Consider the following 19388-nt stretch of genomic DNA (forward strand, 5'->3'; position numbering starts at 1 on the left):
TCCAACAATCTAGCTCTGGGATTTCCGTGCATATGGAATTCTCAGCTTGGTGAAGGACGGTGATGGGTTTCCGCGTGTGTCAGACACCCGGCCGACCCAAAACAAAGTGACGATACAGAGTGCTGGGAGGGGAGAGGGAGAGGGAAAGGAAGGGGCAAAAACAAGCAAAACAGAAGAGTATTGCGAGCAGCAGTGATTAAACCCGCTAATGATAAAGGAGAGCGTCTGCTCTGTGCGTCTCCCAACTTCTGGTCCTGCACAGCAGCAGCAGCGCAGAACACAACGCAATCTCTGTACATTTTGGGGCATGAGGGCGGGGAGGGGAGCTTTGCCCCTTGCCTCAGGCCTGAGATCAGTAGGTACCTCAACAAACGCCCCCCCTTCCCCACTCGACCCCCTGACATCCCCCGCCGCCCCCCCACACCCACCCCCTTCCCTACCGCGGCTCAGCTCACGAAGGAGAAATGGTTGCTAGACCCCGAGTGCTGCTCAGGGCACCCTTTAGTCCTGCAGCTCAGCCTCCTGACCAACCTCCGCAGCTTGTCGGTGAAGTCCCTGTGGGTGTAGGTGTAGAGCAGAGGCACCACAAAGCTGCAGGAGTAGGCCAGCAGCTTAGCCAGGCCCTTGGCCAAGTGGTAGGCCCTGAACTGGGCCGCCGTGACCGGCCACAGCGACTGGGAGGCCACGTGGACCAGCAGCATCATGTAGTATGGCGTCCAGAGGGCGAAATGGGCGCACACGGCCCCCAACAACAGCCGGTAGGCCGAAGGGTCCAGCCTGGCCGAGTCCTGGTCCAGCGGGGTGGGCTGGCGGCGAACGCGGAGGATGAGCACCATGGCGTAGAGAACGGCCAAGGCCGGCACCAGGAAACCGATGAAGACCATGATGGCGTCGGCCACCTCCTTGTTCTGGATCCTGGAACACTCGACCACCTTGGGCACCCGGCTGCACACGTACAGGAGCAGGGAGGAGAAGCTGGTCAGCACGGCACCGCCCCAGATGAAGCCGCAGATGTGCTTGGTGTTGTACACGCTGGACATGTAGGTCCTGGGCAGGGCCTGCTCGATGTAGTAGTCCAGGCTGAGCAGGGTGGTGGAGTACATACTGACCAGGGCGGAGATGTTGAACAGGATGAGCAACGTGATGTACACCTCCTGGTTGAAGTCCCAGATGGTCCACTGAGGGTTGTCCGGCCCCAGGAGCTGCACCAAGGCCACGGCGCTGAGCACCAGCCCGGCCACCGCCATGTTCACAAAGTACACGTCAGGCATGGTCATGGAGGCCTTGTTGTACAGGTTGACCAGCACCAGCAGGCTGTTGTAACACACGCTGAAGGGGAAGCAGATGACCAGGTAGGTGATGGAGAGGACGGAGAGCACCAGCCGCAGGTCGAGGCACAGCTGAGTCTCCGAGCTGTGATCCTCCGCGTCGGAACAGCTCCACATAGTGGTCTCCTCGCAACGATCACTTCACCAGCTCTCCTGCGGACATGAGAATCAATCACCATTAAGAGGACTGCGGTGGGGGGGGGTGGGGTTGTGCTGGGAGGAGGTGTGGGGACGAGGGTTGCAGAGGATGAGGTTGAAACCAGCTTAAAAGGCACTTGAGAATGAACTTTTCGAGGTATTTTTCAGTCTGGACACTGCCGTGTGAGCAATCGGCTGCCGTGTTTCGCCCCCAAAATACACAGTCAATTCACCTGGCAGTATATCCTGTGAAGAGCTTCGAGACGTCTCGACGTGATAAAGCGCTGTATTATATCAAGGATTATTACTGCTGTTATATCCAATATATCCTGTCAAGGGCTCTGACATAGGATATAGGGTCAAGCGTAGTGACTGTGTATTTTGTGGGGAAACGCGGCAGCCAATTGGACACAGCAGCGTCCCACAAACAGTCGTGGAGCGAGTGACCGATTTTATTGGGGGGGGGGATGTGGGGCGCGGGGGGATTGTTAGCCAGGACACTGGGAGAGAGAGATACTCCCTTCTCTTTTTGAAAGCAATAGTGCTACGGGATCTTTATCATCCACCTGAACAGACAGACGGTGTTTAACGTCTCATCGGAGGGGGTGGGGGGGAGGGGGGGTTCAGGCTGACGGTACCTCATTGACAGCCCACGTCTGATTGTCGGGTTAATGTATAATAGCTGTTGAACGGTTGTGGTCTCAGCATGACGTGCAAATGACATCGGAACGAAACGGCGCAAAATACTGCGGTGTAATGGTTCGTGGGACAGTTTAAAGTCCAGGGATTCACTGGGTAATGATTAGCACAGGGTATGTCTGTGGAAGGAACGAGTTCAATGTCTCTCTCTCTCTCTCTCTCTAACTTTTTGGGTGAGTGGTGGGTGTTCTTAACCTGCCACGGCACAGCATTATGTTAACGGTTGTTAGTCGACTGGCGGATCGCTTTTCCGGGGGTAATAACCCCCCAAAAAAAATGCGGTCACTCAATCCACGACTGTTTGCGGGACGTCGCTGGGCGCAATCAGCTGCCGCCTTTCGCCCACAAAATACACAGTCAATTCACTTTACAGTATATCCTGTGAAGCGCTTTGAGACGTCTCGAAGGCGTGATGAGGCGCTGTATCGAATGCGAGGATTATTATTATCACAAGCACCTTGGGACGTCCTCCTACCTGAAAGTCCTTGAGGTAATATGTCATTGGAACTTTTTTTTTTGGTTAGCCCGAAAAACCCCATCGCTGTGCTAGGCGTCCAAACCCAAACAGAATGTTACCCACCCACACACAGAAATTTCCCTGTGTCTAGAATGCAATGAGCGATCTCTCTCTCTTACCGGTGGGACACTTCCTGTCCACCTAATTCAGGCTTTGGCTTCACGGGGTTGTTGGTCCCAGAGAGTGCGTTGGACCAGCAAAAAAAAAACCACGGCTTGGCATCGAGTGTAGGGACCAGCTAGGACAACCCAATCCCTTGAGCCGAGCGGTAAGAAATCCTCGCCTCGCACGTCCTGCTGACAAGCCGGGCTGACTGGTTTTATCATCAGCAGTGCCCAGCTGACAACAAAGTGTGGGGGGGCACTGCGTTGTCAGGACGTGTGGTAGCTGGGGTGAGAAACCGTGGTCCCTGTCTGTAATGTTGGATGGTCTCAGGCGGGTGTCGCAGTAGTTACCGCCCGCCGTGCCCAGTTCCGTTTTGTTTCGGAAGCGAACGCGGCCGGGGTTTATTTATTTTTTACTCCCACGGCAAAGCGGAAGGCGACCTCTGCGGAGGAGTCTTTTAGCCTTTGTGCCACGTTTGCAGTTTCTGTTTGCCAGCGCCTCACGCTCTCAGCCTCTGCTCCCGGGCATTCAGTCAGCGTGGGCATGAAGCGCTCGCTCCGAGACGCGTTTAAATCTCTCCACGGTTTGGTCCCCACCCTATCCCTGCGACTCCTTCAGCCATAACAGCCGTAAATACCCGCTTTGCCCAGCAAACCCTGGACTGCTTCGTGTCACCCCTCCCTACCCACTCTATTCATCCCACCAGAGTCTATGGGCATTCAGTCATCACTCGTGCCTCATCGCTCCCTCTCTCTGTTCAAGGCTCAAACGTACCCCCTTGACCACGCTTTCGATCACATTTCCCCTCTTTTCCCCCCACCCCCACCCCCCCACCTCCCTTCCCTCACCCCCTGACCCAGCTGCCAGCGCCCAGCACTTTGAGGTGTCCTCCCAAAGTGAAAGGCGGGCGGTGCTGTGAAAGTGGAAATTCTACAATGAGTGAGTTGTTAACGCAAAAGGTTATCGCTGTCGTCGATACTGTCAAAGACCCCAGGACGTGTGGAAAATTCCTTCGTCTCTCCCTTCGACCCCAGTTTTGCAGGAATCCAAAGAGGATGGCGTCACCTAGCGCTGCCTTTCCATTTATCTCGTGCTCTCTCTCCTCTCTCTTTCTCTCTCTCTTATCTCTTCAGACTGTGGGCCTTGGCCCTTCACCCAGGTTTCCCAATTATTGATAGAGAGAGACAGAGAGAGAGAGAGACATTCAGCACAGTTTTAGCCCAGTTCCAGTCATTGTAAACACTCGCGCGTACAGAAAGAAGAGAGTGTACAAAAAAGAAGCACCACCTTCCTCGTTTCGATTAGTTTCCATGGCAGTTGTACAAAAAAGAACCGCCTTGCCCACAATCAGTTGCTCAGTGGAATTATTGGAGCTGAATGTTTCACAGCACAGCAAGATAGCCATGGATTGGATTGTGCCCTTGGTTCCATCCACACTATTCAAGCAGCATAAAAATTCCTGTTGTTGTCCACGCGCCACACACACACACAGACACACACACGCTCACACACGCACACACACACATGCACACGCACACACACACAAACACCCGCGTGCACACACAAACCCGCACACGCACGCACACACACATGCACACTCATGCACACACACAAACACCCACGCAAACACACACATACACACAAACACACACACGCACGCACACTCATGCACACACACACAAACACCCACGCACACACAAAAACACACACACGCACACACACACATCCGAGTGCATGTTCAGAGTCGTTGCTTATGTTTTTGGATCACGGCTGAAGACGGTCACCCTCTCCCGGCTTGCAGTCAGGCTCCGCCACTGTTAAGCTGCCCCGTGTGAAGGGCGCTATATAAACGCACGTTATTGTTGTCATGTTCAACAAGATCAGATAAGGTGCTTTTTTTTTCCGCAACCCAAGTCAACAGATACATTACAAAGTCAGGACAGACATATTTACCATAAATCAACTGAAGTCTAATTAAACCCCACCTGAGAATCCCGATACCAGAATTATCTGGCAAGGTTCTGTGCGCACAGTGTAAGATTGAAACAACAGTGGGTTGAACCACACACACGCACACAGCAGTTGTCTCTCTGCTTCTCTTCCTGAACCGATGTGATTAGAATTGGGTTATTTCCCCTCCGATGCTCACAACACCTCTGACCCACTCAGGCAAAGCTCCCGCACTCAACTCTGCCCCTCACGTTAACGACAGCAACTTGTATTTATACAGAGCTCCTCATACAGGGAAGTTGGCCTCTAAAATACGCATCGCTACACGTGACAGTAAAACCCTGCGAAGCGCTTTGAGGCATCCTCCCGAACGTGAAATGCGCTGTATCAAATGCAAAGGAGGTCGACGGATTAGTTTTAGTCCTGAAAGGAGGTTGGGCAGCTGTTCTCAGGCTACTCTCTCTCTCTCGCTCTCTCTCTCCAGCGAGCTTTTAATGGATTGCCCACGGAGGCAGGAAATGGGTCAGGACAAATGGTCATTTTACAATTGATTTATTTTTAGTTGTTGCTGTTTGGATGGGAAAATAAATGACTAGGATTTGCGTTGTTATTGTAATGCTGCCACCAACTCATTTGATTGAGAAATGGGTGATAGGAGACTGGTGGGACAGTGTTTTGGAGAGGTGTCTGTGTGTGTCTTATCTGTATGTGTGTGTGTCTTATCTGTGTTTGTGTGTGTCTTATCTGTGTGTGTTGTGTGCGTTTTATCTGTGTCTGAGTATACGTGTGTGTGTGTGTGTGTTGTGTTGCGTGTTTTATCTGTGTCTGAGTATACGTGTGTGTGTGTGTGTGTGTGTTGTGTTGCGTGTTTTATCTGTGTCTGCGTACATGTGTGTTCAATCTGGGTGTGTTGGCGTGCTCTCACTATCTCTGACATCTACTGTTAGAAAGGTTGGTCAGTCACTCACTCCCGGGCTGGAGAGGTGGCTCCGGCTTCCAGCCCCGCAAGAGAAACTTCAGCGTTCAGTTTGCTGCTTGCCTGCTGTGGCCCCACATTACATTCTGAGATCACAATACCTACAGGCGCTGGGGAGAGGGGGTGGGGGGTGGTGGTGGGGTGGGGGGGGGGGGCGGGGGGCGTGAGGGGGAGTAGTGGGTCTGTTTCGCTGATGTTGAGCTTGTGCTGGAGGGAACAAAGTCACTGAGTCCCCAACCACGATGGGAAATGAACACATCCCGATTGCTTGCCAAGCAAAACACATATCGCCTCTCGTATTTGTGAAGGGGAATAATTCTTCCCCACACGCTCTCCTGTGTGCGTGTACATGTACGCTAACCCCCCCCCCCACCACCACCCCCATGTCACACACCAACCACAACAACAAATTACGTTTGTAGAGCACCTTTCACGTCGGGAGGATGTCCCAAGGCACTGGACACACACACATACACACACACACACACACACACACACAGACATATAAATATACATACACACACATGCACGCAGTTCAAGCTAAGCTGATGACAGCTGACAAGTTGCACAGCCACTTTCGAGACTTTGCACAAACTCAGATCGCTTTCTAAACAAACACCCTTCATCCAAGACACGGTGGGGAGCCTGTGTGTGTCACTCACACTAACACTCACATACAAACACTCACACACTCTCACTCACACACACTCACCCACTCACAGACACTCACCCACTCTCACACACACTCACACACTCACCCACTCACAGACACTCACCCACTCTCACACACACTCACACACTCACCACACACAGACTCACCCACTCTCACTCACACTCACACACTCACCCACTCACAGACACTCACCCACTCTCACACACGCTCACACGCTCTCACACACACAGACTCACCCCCTCTCACACACGCTCACACGCTCACACACACAGACTCACCCCCTCTCACACACGCTCACACACTCACACACACAGACTCACCCACTCTCACACACGCTCTCACACACACAGACTCACAGACTCACCCACTCTCACACACGCTCACACGCTCTCACACACACAGACTCACCCACTCTCACACACAACTCACACACTCTCACTCACACACACTCACAAACACACACTCACCCACTCTCTCACACACTCACACACACAGACTCACAAACACTCACCCACTCTCTCACACACTCACACACACAGACTCACAAACACTCACCCACTCTCACACACACTCACAAACACACACAAACACTTACCCCCCCACCCCCTCCCCCCCCCACTCATACATATTCACAAAGACACAAGATCACTCAAACATACAAACACTCAAACATACTGTTATTATTGGCACAAACACACACACACAGACAAGCCTTTCACACAGAAAACCTTTTCTGCCCCTACCTGAAAGATGTTGCCATCCGCTTGCCCGCAAGAGAGGGAGTGAGTGTGTGAGTGAATGAGTGAGCGTGTTATAGTTTCCTCTCCTCCTCTCTGCTACTCGCAGGCTCAGTGCTGCTGTGGAGGCAGAGGGCAGTACTGAAGACCTCTCACTGCGCACAATTCACTTCTTTGCAAATCTCCGCTCTCGCTCTCAGCTGGCACTGCGTGCTGTGGGTGCGTGTGTCTGCGTGCGTGTGTGTGTGTCTGTGTGTGTGTGTGTGTGTGTGTGTATCTCCTTCCTCTATTAATGAATCACAAACCTGCCCCTGAGTTGCCCTTCCGAGCAGCGTGTACAGTGCAACATCAAGTGAGCGCTTAAAACCGTACAAGCTAATGGACAGGGATTTGAAGTGTACTTTGACTCAGTTGGCTCAGAGAAGAGGATTTTGTGCTTTTTTCAAGGGCTTCAGACTTCAGCTGAATGTTTTTCCCCCGCAAACACAAAACAGCCAGTTGGGAGCCCTTTTGCCACTTTGGTGGTGTTTGTGTGTGCACTTGCACACGTGTGTGCGCGCGCGCGCGCGTGTGATCTCGATTTGTGGTCGAGAAAAAAATTAACGAGAGTAATTTGGTCACTCAGTCCGCCCACGGCTGTTTGTGGGGCACTGCCGTGCGCACTGGGCCGCCGCGCGTCGCCCCCAAAACACACGAGCTGCTCCGCTTCGCAGGATATTTTCTGCGAAGTGCTTTGAGATGTCTCAAAAGACTGCGACGGGGCTCCATATCAGATGCCAAGGATTAGTATTATCATTATTATTTCGTGCAGATTCGCTTTCCATTTGCGCAGCAGCAACACCAACAATAAATTGCAATGATATAACACCCTCCTGAGGGAAGCGTCTGAGGATTTATTTCAGGACAAAGTGAATCTCTTGCTTTACCTCACAAACCGTTTCGTGAACAAAGCCTTGTATTTGATATCACTGCTGTGATGTTGAGCGCTTCACAGTGTTTCTCTGTACTTTATAGGCAAACGCAGCAGGCAATTTTGCACACAGCGACATCTCGCCAACAGCCCCGGAGTGAATGACCTAATTTATGTTAATTGGCTAGGGTGGGGGGGGGGGGTTGTCGCCAGGTCACCGGGAGAAATTCTCTTTCTCTCTTCAAATAGTCACAGAATTTTTCACTATCCATTTCCATTCCTACTGCGCCTTTCGCTTTGCGGGAGGACATCTCAAAAAAGCACTTGGCACCACAGACTGCAAAGGGGAGGGGGGGGAGGGTTGGGGGGATTTGAAGAGGGGAAGGAAAAAGATGTCCGAAAGCACGGTCAAAGAGAAGGACAGGGGAAGGGGAACAAAGAGCAAGTGAATGGACGGAAGGACACAAGGGCAATAATTGAGTGTATTTTTATTTTACTGAGTCGGCAGTTTTGCCGCTTTGCAAACAGACGAGTCCATTCTCTGCGTCTCAGTGCTTATGCAGTCTGTCCTCTACAATAAGATTAACTCTGCTCATTTGAGCAGGATTTTTTTTTGTGTCGCAATCTCTCTCTCTCTCTTTCTCTCTCTCTCTCTCTCTTTAATGATTAAACGCACTGTTCATTTCAACGGCTTGGCTCCCGGCCACTTTCCAAGCAACGCAAAACCACCCATGTCTAGTGATATGAGAGAAAGAGGGGGAATCGAATCGAATCAAATCAAATGGTTCGCACGTTGACAAGCACCGGGCAACGTGAACAAAAAATAAATGGTATTTTAATAAGAATAATAACCTTCTGGGGTTGGGATAGCACCTTATCACGTGGTCAATACGTCTCAAAGCTTATTTTGGTCAACCATGTGTACATTGTGTGCAATGTTGAGCGAGTTGAACGGTTTGCACACTCTGTCCGTTTCCTCTTGAGCTTCACCGGCTTCGGGTCTGGCTGAGACGAGGTTATAATCTCAGGCGAGGCTCAGGACCGAAGTGTTTTATCGAGCGAGCGGGCCAGCCAGCCGGCACGATGGGTTAACAGAGAGCCCTGTGCGCAGCCCGCGGTGGGTTAATGGGAGATTAAAGGTAACGTTAAATGAAGTTAAATAAAACACAGGTGAATGAGACTGAAAGGATTGCTCTTAAAAGAGCTGGTACAGACACCTTGGGCCAAATGGCCTTCTTCTGTCCTGTAAACCTCTATGTATATCAGTATAACCTGCAAGATGTTTGCGCTGAGCAACAAAGTAGTGGACCCTTTCCAGTTTAGGGCGACAGACAAATAGGACGCACACACACAACAAATCAGCCAAGTATGTCACAGCAGAGTTGAACGCAGATGCGCTGGCTTGGGATAAATGAATCCAGCTCTTCAGTAAACGGAGAAATGGATAAAATTGGCCATTTGCTTGCGATTCATGGCTGCGCCTGCGTTCACCTACAAAATACACAATCGCCTCGCTTCACGGTATATCCCGTGAAGCCCACAAAAACCCAGAGTCACTCGCTTTTTTCAGGAAATCCTGCGAAACCTTAGGCAAGTTTCCTTACTCCATACACACGCCTCTGTTTACCCAGCAGTAAGTAGGAACCCGGTTGTTAGTCAATTGGCGGATGGCATTTCTGGGGGTAATAATTCCTTCAAAATAAATAAATGTAACATGGTCACTCAATCCACGATTGTTTGCGGGAAGTTGCTGTGCGCAATTGGCTGCCACGTTTCACCCACAAAATATACAGTCAATTCACTTTACATTATATTCCGCGATTGGCTTTGAGACGTCTCGAAGACGCGATAAGGCGCTATATCAAATGCAAGAAATATTAATAATAATAATAATAATATTATTCTAAGTACTTTGGGATGTCCTGACCTGAAAGGCACTGTACCAAATGTAAGATTCTTATTATTAATCAATAAATAAGCTTTTTGGGACGTCCTCCTGATTTGAAAGACGATACGTGTATATATATATTATATAGATGTATATATAAGTATGAGAGAGCCTCAAAAACAAAGTGCCTTTGGGAACGAAAGGCAGCTCGATGAGGTGTGAGGTCAATGCAACTGCTGCGAGTGAGCCCCACTCAATGTTTACACACACGCCTGTGCAGTATAAAAACATGAGCGTGGCTTTGCTTGCCTTTGAAATCCGGCATCCTGGCATGTGTCTGTGTGTTGTGTGTGTGTGTGTGTGTATGTGGGGGCGGGGGGGGGGGCTTCACCCCCCGAAATGTGGAAATGATTTTAGTCTATTTTAAAAAAAAGGAACGTTTTGTTTTTAGGTAGGAAAACAAAAGTTGTGAAGGTATATTTCTGGTCGAAATCTTGCTCGCTCGTAGTATTTGAGGCCCAAGGTTTCTTTTTACAGGGGGCTCCTTCCTTCGGAGGAGGGGGTAAAAGGTTGAGTTAGGAAGAGCAGCGATTTCTAGTCAGAGTATTGTTTAACTTTGATTGCAACAGTCTGTCTGCCTTTACTAGTTAACAAGAAGGAGCTTTGCATCATCGCTGACCTATAAGCCTCAGACAAAGGGATTCCAAATTTAGCTTTAATGAAATGTGTTTTATTTCCCCTCCAAATAAAGGGTTCCCGGTGGCTCAGGTTTAATCAACTCTTGAGTTGCTGCTAAATGTAATCCCTAGTTGTGGCTTTTAGTCACGGAAACCTGCCGGGGAAATGTGTAGGAAGATTTTCCAATAACTTTTTCCTGGTGCATTGTGCGCAATCGTTCCTTGTTCCCGTAAACTGGGACTCTGCCCCATCGACCCCTGTCTGGCTTCACATTCAGAGCGGATTCCTATCAGTTCCTCGGGAGGATCCTGCGGGGAGCCACGTATTGTGTGGCTTGGCCGGTAGCAGCAACGACGACAGCAACAACTTGCACTTAGGTTGCGCTTGCCTCTGAGTCAGAAGGCTGAGGGTTCAAGCCCCACGTCGGGGACATTGAACTCACAGCCTCGCAGGTAACTCAACAACAACCTGTAGGGACTTTGGGTGTAAAGGCCATGCTGACTTTCCCATACAGTGCGGCATTCTCAGAGGTCACATCCTTCGAATGAGACGGTAAACTGAGTCCCTGTCTGCCCCTAGTTTGGAAGGGAAGAGTTTCTCTCCAGCCCGGAGTCTGAGACGATAATCCCTGTGTTCACCTACAAAACACACAGTCACTACACTTTATGGTAAGCGCTTCCAAGACGTTCCAAGGATTATTGGAGATCATCAATAACCTGTGATAACCTGCAATCCTACGGTCCCTTCGCCTCGCTTCCTCCCTCGCCTCCTTCAAGGCCGGTCTCAAGACCCTCCTCTTCGATCGTGCCTTCAGTCACCTTCCCACCTCTCTGCCTTCCTTCATCCCTCTCCCCCCTGCTCGGGTCCTGACCCCTGACCGTCCAGCACCTTGGGACGTCCTCCCGACGTGAAAGGAGCTCTATAAATGTAATTTTGTTGTTGTTGTTGTTGTCACGCCAACTTTATGCTGTTCATATGGCACTACACAAACACCAAACACACACACACACCACGCACACACACACACATAGCCTTCTTCCACCCCACGCCCCCCGAAAAAGGGTCATTGATCTCTCGAATGCTAACACCAGTGTGTATATATTGCGTGCACAATAAAACTTAATGACCAGTAACAACGTTATGTTTTACAATTACTGTAAAGTTAAAACTGTGGACTAATTAGCTGTAAAGCTTTGCAACGCCCGGGGTCAATCGCTAAAAATCACTGTTAATTGCCGTGGTTCTGCACGTCGCCGGGTTTGGTGGATGTTATTTATAGCCTACATTCCACACGCGTTTAATCGATGTCTCAAACCCTGTAAATACCATGAGTTGGGGGGAGCACTTGGCAGCAAAACCAGGACCAAGGCAGCTCCCCCTGAGAAACCTTGCAACATGTGCCATTGCGTGTGAGGTTAAACATGTCTCGTAACACATGTGCTATTCGTGCAAGGTTAAACATGTCTCGTAACATACGTGTGCCATTGCTTGTGCGGTTAAACATGCCTCGTAACGTGCCATTGCTTGTGAGATTAAACACGTCTCGGAACATGTGCCATTGCGTGTAAAGTTAATCCTGTGTGTCCAATAGGGGCCGCAGTAAGAGATTGTTACAAGTCAATCAGAGGTCTCATCACGGCCAAAAGGCCTGGGAGGTCACACAGCGCTGAAGGTGTAATATCAGTGGGTGTGAGAGGACGATGAGGTGTCCAAGTGAACGAAGGAGTGTGTGATAGGAGATCAGATATCATAGGTGAGGGTGAGAAGCCTGGAGCCTGGTGAGGATTGGGGAGTTGGGATACTGCGGAGTTTGGTTTTAATCGGGTAAACTTGGGACAGTAATTAATAATCACCCAACACACAAACACAACACACGCACGACCGGACACACACAACACACACACACACCCAACACACACACACACACCAACAACACAAAACGGACACACACAATCTGGTCCCCAAGCCTTGGCACTTGCCAACCATTCTTAGGGCCTTGGGGTCACTGATTGTCCCACTTGCGCCCTGTGGAAAATGACAGGAAAAGGGAAAAGCTTGAGTCAGATCAGCGTGAGCTCAGCTCATGTTTCCAGGAACTTTATTCTGGGAAGTGGATTGTAACTGACCTCAACTGGATCTTACCGTAAGCTCTTGAGCAATGCTGGGCCATTTTTCTATCAGAGTCTCACCAGGTCCTCTGCAGTTACAGATTGCATTTCAAAAACACCCAGCCCACCCCCCCCACCCCCCCCCCCACCCAGGCCGGCAGCTCTCTCTCTCTCGCTCTCTCTCCATCTCCCCCTCGCACCTACCTCAGGCTCGCTCATCTGCTCCACGCTGGTAGCTGTAATGACCCCATAATGTAAAACACATTGAAGTGGATTAAGGAAGGTGGAGGGGTGGGGTGGGGGGGGGGGGGGGAGTGGGGGAGTAGGGGGGGGGAAGCCCTGGTTTGCGTGTGTGCAGAAGGGAGATAGTCTTTAGATAAGAGGGTAATATCTCCCTCCAGCATCCCTCCCCCTTCCTCTCCCCACCCCCACACTGCATACCGCACATAGCATGGTACAGATTGTCAGGGGGGCAGTGACTCTGGCGGGGAGAATTTACATCAAGGCTGCTCCCTGCAAGCCCAGCATTCCCACTGTGTGAAGCCAGCTGTCAAACTGCGCGCAGATCACATTTCACAACGTCTGTAGCTCTTAGTCAGATTCCAATGTGAATTATGAGCTTTAAGCCACGGGTTTTCGCTCTCTCTTTCTCCCCCTCTCTCTCTCTCCCCTCTCTCCCTTAATTTAACTGATCTCAATAGATTTTTTTTACTAGGTAAGAGTGTCAAGGGATCTGGAACAAAGGTGGGTAATTGGAGTTGAGGCACAGATCAGCCATGATCTAGTAGAATAGCGGAACAGTCTCGAGGGGCTGATGGCTTACTCCTGTTCCTATATTCCACCTCAACCTCACTCTCTTAACTTCTCTCTCTTATTCCGTTTGCTCTCGAGTCTGGCGCTGGATTTTACAGTAAATCCTGGGAAGTGCTTTGAAATGTCCAGCCATGGTGACAAGGCACCAAATATCAAATGCAAAGATTAATATATATTTTAATATATAATATAAATTATATTTCGCCCCCAAAACATATAGTCAATTTGCTTTACAGTATATTCTGCAAAGCTCTTTGAGATGTCTCGAAGACGTGATAATGTGCTATATCAAATGCAAGGATTATTATTATGATTATCATTATAATATTAATAATATAATTCGGCATCAGTTTACATTGAGAGCGTCCCAGAGTTAAGGCAGTGACATACACGGTTTACCTCCTACAGATTGTCGTGAGATTTTACATGGTCGCCAATGTAAATGAGTGTGTGTGTGTGTGTCTAGTGTGCTGAGGTGAGTCTCGAACTGATACAAGACCTTGAACGTTCCCAATGTCTTGAATCGCTTCAAAAGGAAGTTGAAGCAACTGTCTCTATTGGTAGCCAAGGCCACTCACTTCAGAGCCATGAAGTGGATGGCCATCTTATGTGGAGGACTGGTGGCTGGGTCGCAGGGAGAGACCCCCTTCTGTTTTCGACTGGGGTCCTGGGATCTTTTATACAACCCCTACCGCCTCCCTCCCCACCATCCAATAAAGTAGGAGGGACCTCGGATTAATATCTCACCCACCTCTGACATTGCAGTACGTTCCCCAGCCCTGCATTCTGCATCGGAGGGTCAGCTCAGACCAGACTGTAGGAGAGTTTCAAGTCCCAGTTGGAGGTGAGAAGGCGTTACTGACTGACTGAATGACTGACTGACTGAGCCGGGCTGACCCACAAGTTGTTTTAAGAGTTCATGGTCTGGCTATGCTGTGCAGCTCCAAACTCCACCAACACCCCCACGTCCTCCCCTTTGCTCAACAAGCATCTAAACTGCAGAGAGAGTTTGTGTTGGCTCAACACAGACATTCGTTCCAATGCTGGCGTTGCGTAAGGTGATCTCTCCGCCAAACGTACAATAAGCATACAGTGTGAGTTCAGCCTCGATAGGAAATTGCAGGAGCCCCCAGAGAGGGTTATTTGCGGGACCCGAACCGTTCAGTGCCGCCTCTGCCCTCGTTGTGATTAAACTTTCTTAATTCTGGAGCTTGCTACAGTCTCTGGGACAAAGTGCCAGTGTACGGTTGCTCTCAAGAAACTTAAGCCGGCGTTTTCTTCCTCCAGACCTGTGGGTTGAGTTTTTTTTGTATACAGTAGATATATATATATACACACACAATATAAATGTATGATTATGTCCCCCCTTTCATGTCGGGAGAACGTCTCGAAGTGTGTTAACAGTGCGGGAGCCGAAGGTGTGAGCCACGGGAAGGATGACCAGGTTTTGAGACGTGCCTTGAAAGAGAGCAATTAGAGCACGAGCGAGAGAGCGCGAGAGAGTGAGCCGGAGGGACTCCAGGATGGAATTCCAGAGGGGAATGTTTCCAGGAAAAAGAGAGGAGAACACACGCGTGTGTTTACGGTATCCAGAACGGCGAGATAGCTCCGGGCGCTTTGCGCTAATCGCTGAACAGGAACACCCTAACTACACCCTCTCTCTCTCAAACATTTCTCCACCGCCATTATCGAGGTGCTGTGGGTCTGTCTGTCTCCTGTACAGATCCAACTCCCTATAACGTGTTCCAGAGGCGATGTGTGAGGGGAGGAGGGAATTTTGCAGTATCACGCATGTTTTTGATCAATGTTAACAGCAACTCAGAGGATGTTTCATATTAGAGCGCTTTGAAAAGTATTTGCAGCTTTTTATATGTATGTATGTAGATATAAAAATAGTGGTCACTTTTCTTCTATTTCTCCCTTTATTCTGTGCCTAAATTCAGGTGAAAATATTTTTTTTTACCCCATGGAATTTCACCCCCCCCCACCCACCTACCACAAAATCTATCATTAACACACATGTCCTGACCAAATATCAGTTGTTCACTTCATTGCTGTTTTCAGGACGTTGCTCAGTGCAAATTGCCTGCCGTGTACGCCTACAGAAACACAGTCACTACACTTGGTAGTAAAAAAAATTCCTAATGCTCTTCGAGATGTGATAAGGCACTGAATCAAATGCAACAACAACAAGATTACATTTGTATAGCGCCTTTCACGTATATATTTATTTATAATAAATATATTTATATATACTTTTATATTTATATTATGTAAATATTATTTATTTATATATATAGAATATATATGTGATATTTTAAGACCAAACACATTGCATGTAAAATCCATAACTTTCCTGAGATCGGGAGATGGGAAACAGTGGAGTTTTTTTTCCTGTTTCTGTCCATTCCTGACCCTTGGATCGTTAAACCACGGAAAAACAATTTTAGATCCTTGGCAAAATCATTGCCATATGAGAGAAAATGACTTTGGTATCCTTGCGTGTAGAATTTCGGATTCCAGCCTTGGAAATTGGGCTGGGGAGAGCAGTGCGAACAGTCACAGCCCAGGACGGACGTCAATAAACTCTTTGTGCTTTTGGAAAGCTTTCTATTGCCAGTGGGTGGTGTAAGAAAATGTATGTTGAACGTTGGAACTTAGGAACAGGAGTAGGTCACTGAACCCCTCAATCCACAACTGTTTGTGGGACACTGCTGTGTGCAATTGGCTGTCGCGTTTCGCCCACAAAATAGACAGTCAATCCACAACTCCTGTGGAGCGCTTTGATCTACGACTGTTTGTGGGACATTGCTGTGCGCAATTGGCTGCCGCGTTCGCCCACAAATATACAGTCAATTCACTTTACAGTGTGTTCTGTGAAGCGCTTTGGGACGTCCTCCCGACGTGAAAAGCGCTATATCAAATGCAAGGATTATTATTATTATTTGAGACGTCTCAAAGTGATAAGGCGCTGTATCAATCCCTCCACCTCACCCCCGCACTTGCCTTCTTCAAGTCCCTTAAAGGTCTTCCTCTTCGACCGTGCCTTCAGCTACCCTCCCAACCCTCCACCCCTCCTGACCCTAACGCCCAGCTCGGATCCCAAACCCCCTGACTGTCCAGGGTGCTATACACTTGTACAGGAGAAGAAGCCAAGGTGACAGAAAGCAAATGGAACATGGACGGAAAGCCTGGTCAGAAAGATAGGGTTTCAGACAGGCTTAAAAAGGAAGCAGTGAGTGGGCTGCTATTACATAATAGGAATAAACCTGTTGCAACGCAGCTTGGTGTTTCAATAACAATTTCAGGAAATAGGTAAGCGATATGTGACGGGCGAAATCCTTGGAAGTTGTTTTATAACAATAAATACTCCCCTCGCTAATAATCAGGCCAATCGAAACCTCGCAACACAGCGCAGAGCTGGCTCTGGCTCATTCAGCTCCAAGACGCACAGCCACTACACGCTACATTAAATCCTGTGAAGCGCTTTGGGACGTCCTCCTGACGTGAAAAGGCGCTGTATCGAACGCGAGGATCGTTATTATTTGAGCGCGACCCGCGAAAGGGGAGGTTTTTCGTAGAATTCACATTGAATAAACTTATAACTCGTCACTCCCAGGGAAGGGGTCTCAGTGACGAGTTATCAGGAGTGCCAGTTAGGCACGTAGAGAAATGCGTCCGGGATGTTGATGGCACAAAGTGGTCGTGGCGAGCGGGATGTCGAATGATCAGGAGTTTACTGTGGAATGTTAACAGCACCGGAACAGGTCCAACTAGTCCCTGCCGATGTTTATACTCATTGACGGACGGGCCTTCTGCCACTCTGCACCCACCCTCTGGAACTCCATCCCAAAGTGCCTCCGCCTTGCCCCCTCCCTCACTTCCTTCAAAATCCATCTCAAGACCCTCCTCTTCGACCGTGCTTTCGATCTCCCTGTTTCCCCCCCCCAACCCGCTTCCCCCCAGCTCGGGTCCGTAACTATCTGTCCTGCGCCTTTGAATGTCCTCCCGACGTGAAAAGCGCTATACACATGTAATTTTGTTGTTGTTGTTGTCGTCATCGTTGTTGGGGATTCACATAGTGGCTCGGTGAGGGGGCGGTGCGGGGGGGGGGGGGGGGGGGGGGGGGCGGAGGTGACGCTGTTTTAGTTCCCTGTCCCTTTTTGCTGTGGCACAAGGACAAGAACGTAAGGCATAACTCAATGCGAGGAGGAAGGAAGGAAGCAGAGCTGGAGAAGTTACTGAGCTGCAGGCAGTGGCCCCACAAACACATGCCTGTTCGGGTGGGTGAGTGAACGAGCGAGCTGTGTGATATATTCCAACCCGCAGTTGTTTTTGTACAAGTTACAATCCAACCCGTTTCCACCCTTTATTCTTGTAATCTAGAGAACGTACATCAGGGAAGGAGGTTCCCCCCTCCTCTTCCCCCCTCCTCCTCCAAGAAAATATTTTAACTTCTCCTAGATCTGAATCAAACGGCATCTTAAGTATTTTGTTTAAACCCTCGGGACACAATGCAGTGATTTCACAGGTTTAACCCTCTACGTCAAGACTAAACAGCACCTTGGGACGTCCTCCCGACGTGAAAGGCGCTCAATAAATGGAATCTTGTTGTTGTTGTTGTTGTAAACCACTCACCGAGTATTTACGGCAGCATTTCCATCTCCGATACAAACCACAGCCCCGGAATTGAATTAAATATCCAAAGACTGGAGAAAACTGACACAAAATCCTTTAGTATTTAGTGTGTGGAGTGGGGGAGAGGGCCAGGAAGTTAATTGCTTGTCTTCAACAACAACAAAAGCAACACAGCAAATTGCATTCATATAATTTCATGTTGGGAGGACGTCCCAAGATGAGGAGAGCTGGAGAAACACGTGGACCTAGATTTTGTTTTGGGGTGGGAGGAAAGAGAGAGAGAGAGAGAGAAGGCACGCACTGAACTTTTATAAACTATCAGCCAAAAGTTAGCTGTGGAGGGCAGGTGTTTGGGCATGTGCCATATCGAGACACACTAACTATGTTTTTTTCCCTTTAAATTCAATAGCAATAACAATAATCATTATAATAATAATTAATAAAAAATAATATAATCAAACAATAACAGTAATTATTATTGTTGTTTGATTATATTATTTTATTTATTCGTATTAATTATTATTATTATATAAAAATAACATGCTTTCCTCCCGTTTCAGCTGTTTGCCGTGTCTGTGTGTGTGTGAGAGAGAGAGAGGGAGAGAGAGAGAGAGAGAGAGAGGGAGGATAGGCAGAGAGAGAAATTAAAATATTTTAGAAAACACTCACCTCAGTCTGAAAGGTAGTTTTGTAGATAGATGATAAGTAGTCAGCCGGTCAATCACAATACTCCTTATGCTTTCTGTGTGATGCCAGGTCGCTGTGCGGCTGTGTTTCTGTGTGTGTTCAGAGCTGGTGTGAGCCAGGCTTGCTTTCTCTGTGTGAGTGTGTCTCTGTCTCTCTTTTTGTGGTCGACTCACAGCAGATTCCCACAGGAGTTTCCATGTTGATTCCTGTTACTTCATCGCCATCCTCTGCCCCTTTGTTATTCCTGGAAATCTCATGTCATCTCCCTTCTTCTTTCCTCCTGTCTACCCCACGCAGAGATACCCACGTACTCAAAAGTAAATGGTGCCTCTTTTTCTTTCCTGTTTTGCAAGCCCAGAGAGTGTCTGTCTCCACAAAAAGGCAATGGGAGGGCCGGTGGGGGGCGCGAGGGTAGGGTTGGAAGTGTGGTTCATTCACAGTTATTAGCAGCAACAGCATAAATTGTTGGAGAATAAAGAGAGAGAGAATTAATCAGCTCAGAAAACTTCAGATTGTTTCTGGATTCCAAAGCTGCAACGTTTA

The 19388-nt window shown here is 48.9% G+C and overlaps 2 protein-coding genes across 4 annotated transcripts in view; one reads left to right on the forward strand and one right to left on the reverse strand.

The window, feature by feature from the left end:
- The window catches only part of LOC103185138 (uncharacterized protein C7orf50 homolog), a 100224-nt gene that overhangs the window by 69872 nt on the left and 10964 nt on the right, over positions 1 to 19388 (forward strand). Inside the window, exon 1 of one of the 2 annotated variants that reach the window (XM_042341128.1) lies at positions 17649 to 17803. The exons of the other annotated variant lie outside the window; for it this stretch is intronic. Within the exon in view, the coding sequence (XP_042197062.1) occupies positions 17723 to 17803 (81 nt within the window). The 5' untranslated portion in view covers positions 17649 to 17722. Of the gene's footprint in view, positions 1 to 17648; positions 17804 to 19388 lie in introns of those variants that run through there. 2 annotated transcript variants of the gene reach the window in all.
- Positions 446 to 19323, reverse strand: gpr146 (G protein-coupled receptor 146). Of its 2 annotated transcripts, none has more exons than XM_007903498.2 (2): positions 18828 to 19323; positions 446 to 1481 (listed from the first exon to the last, which is right to left on the reverse strand). In XM_007903498.2, the coding sequence occupies exon 2, from the start codon at positions 1443 to 1445 to the stop codon at positions 447 to 449; it is 999 nt and encodes a 332-aa protein (XP_007901689.2). In that variant the 5' UTR covers positions 1446 to 1481; positions 18828 to 19323; the 3' UTR covers position 446. The 2 variants fall into 2 exon arrangements, with proteins under 2 accessions (XP_007901689.2, XP_007901688.2); XM_007903497.2 differs by lacking the exon at positions 18828 to 19323 and adding an exon at positions 7130 to 7468.

This window comes from Callorhinchus milii, unplaced genomic scaffold (assembly GCF_018977255.1).
Source record: "Callorhinchus milii isolate IMCB2004 unplaced genomic scaffold, IMCB_Cmil_1.0 Scaffold16, whole genome shotgun sequence".
Taxonomy (NCBI): domain Eukaryota; kingdom Metazoa; phylum Chordata; class Chondrichthyes; order Chimaeriformes; family Callorhinchidae; genus Callorhinchus; species Callorhinchus milii.

What these genes read in the sequence shown, in the direction of transcription:
- gpr146 (XM_007903498.2), bottom strand. Translation starts at nt 1,445, where the DNA reads ATGTGGAGCTGTTCCGACGCGGAGGATCACAGCTCGGAGACTCAGCTG.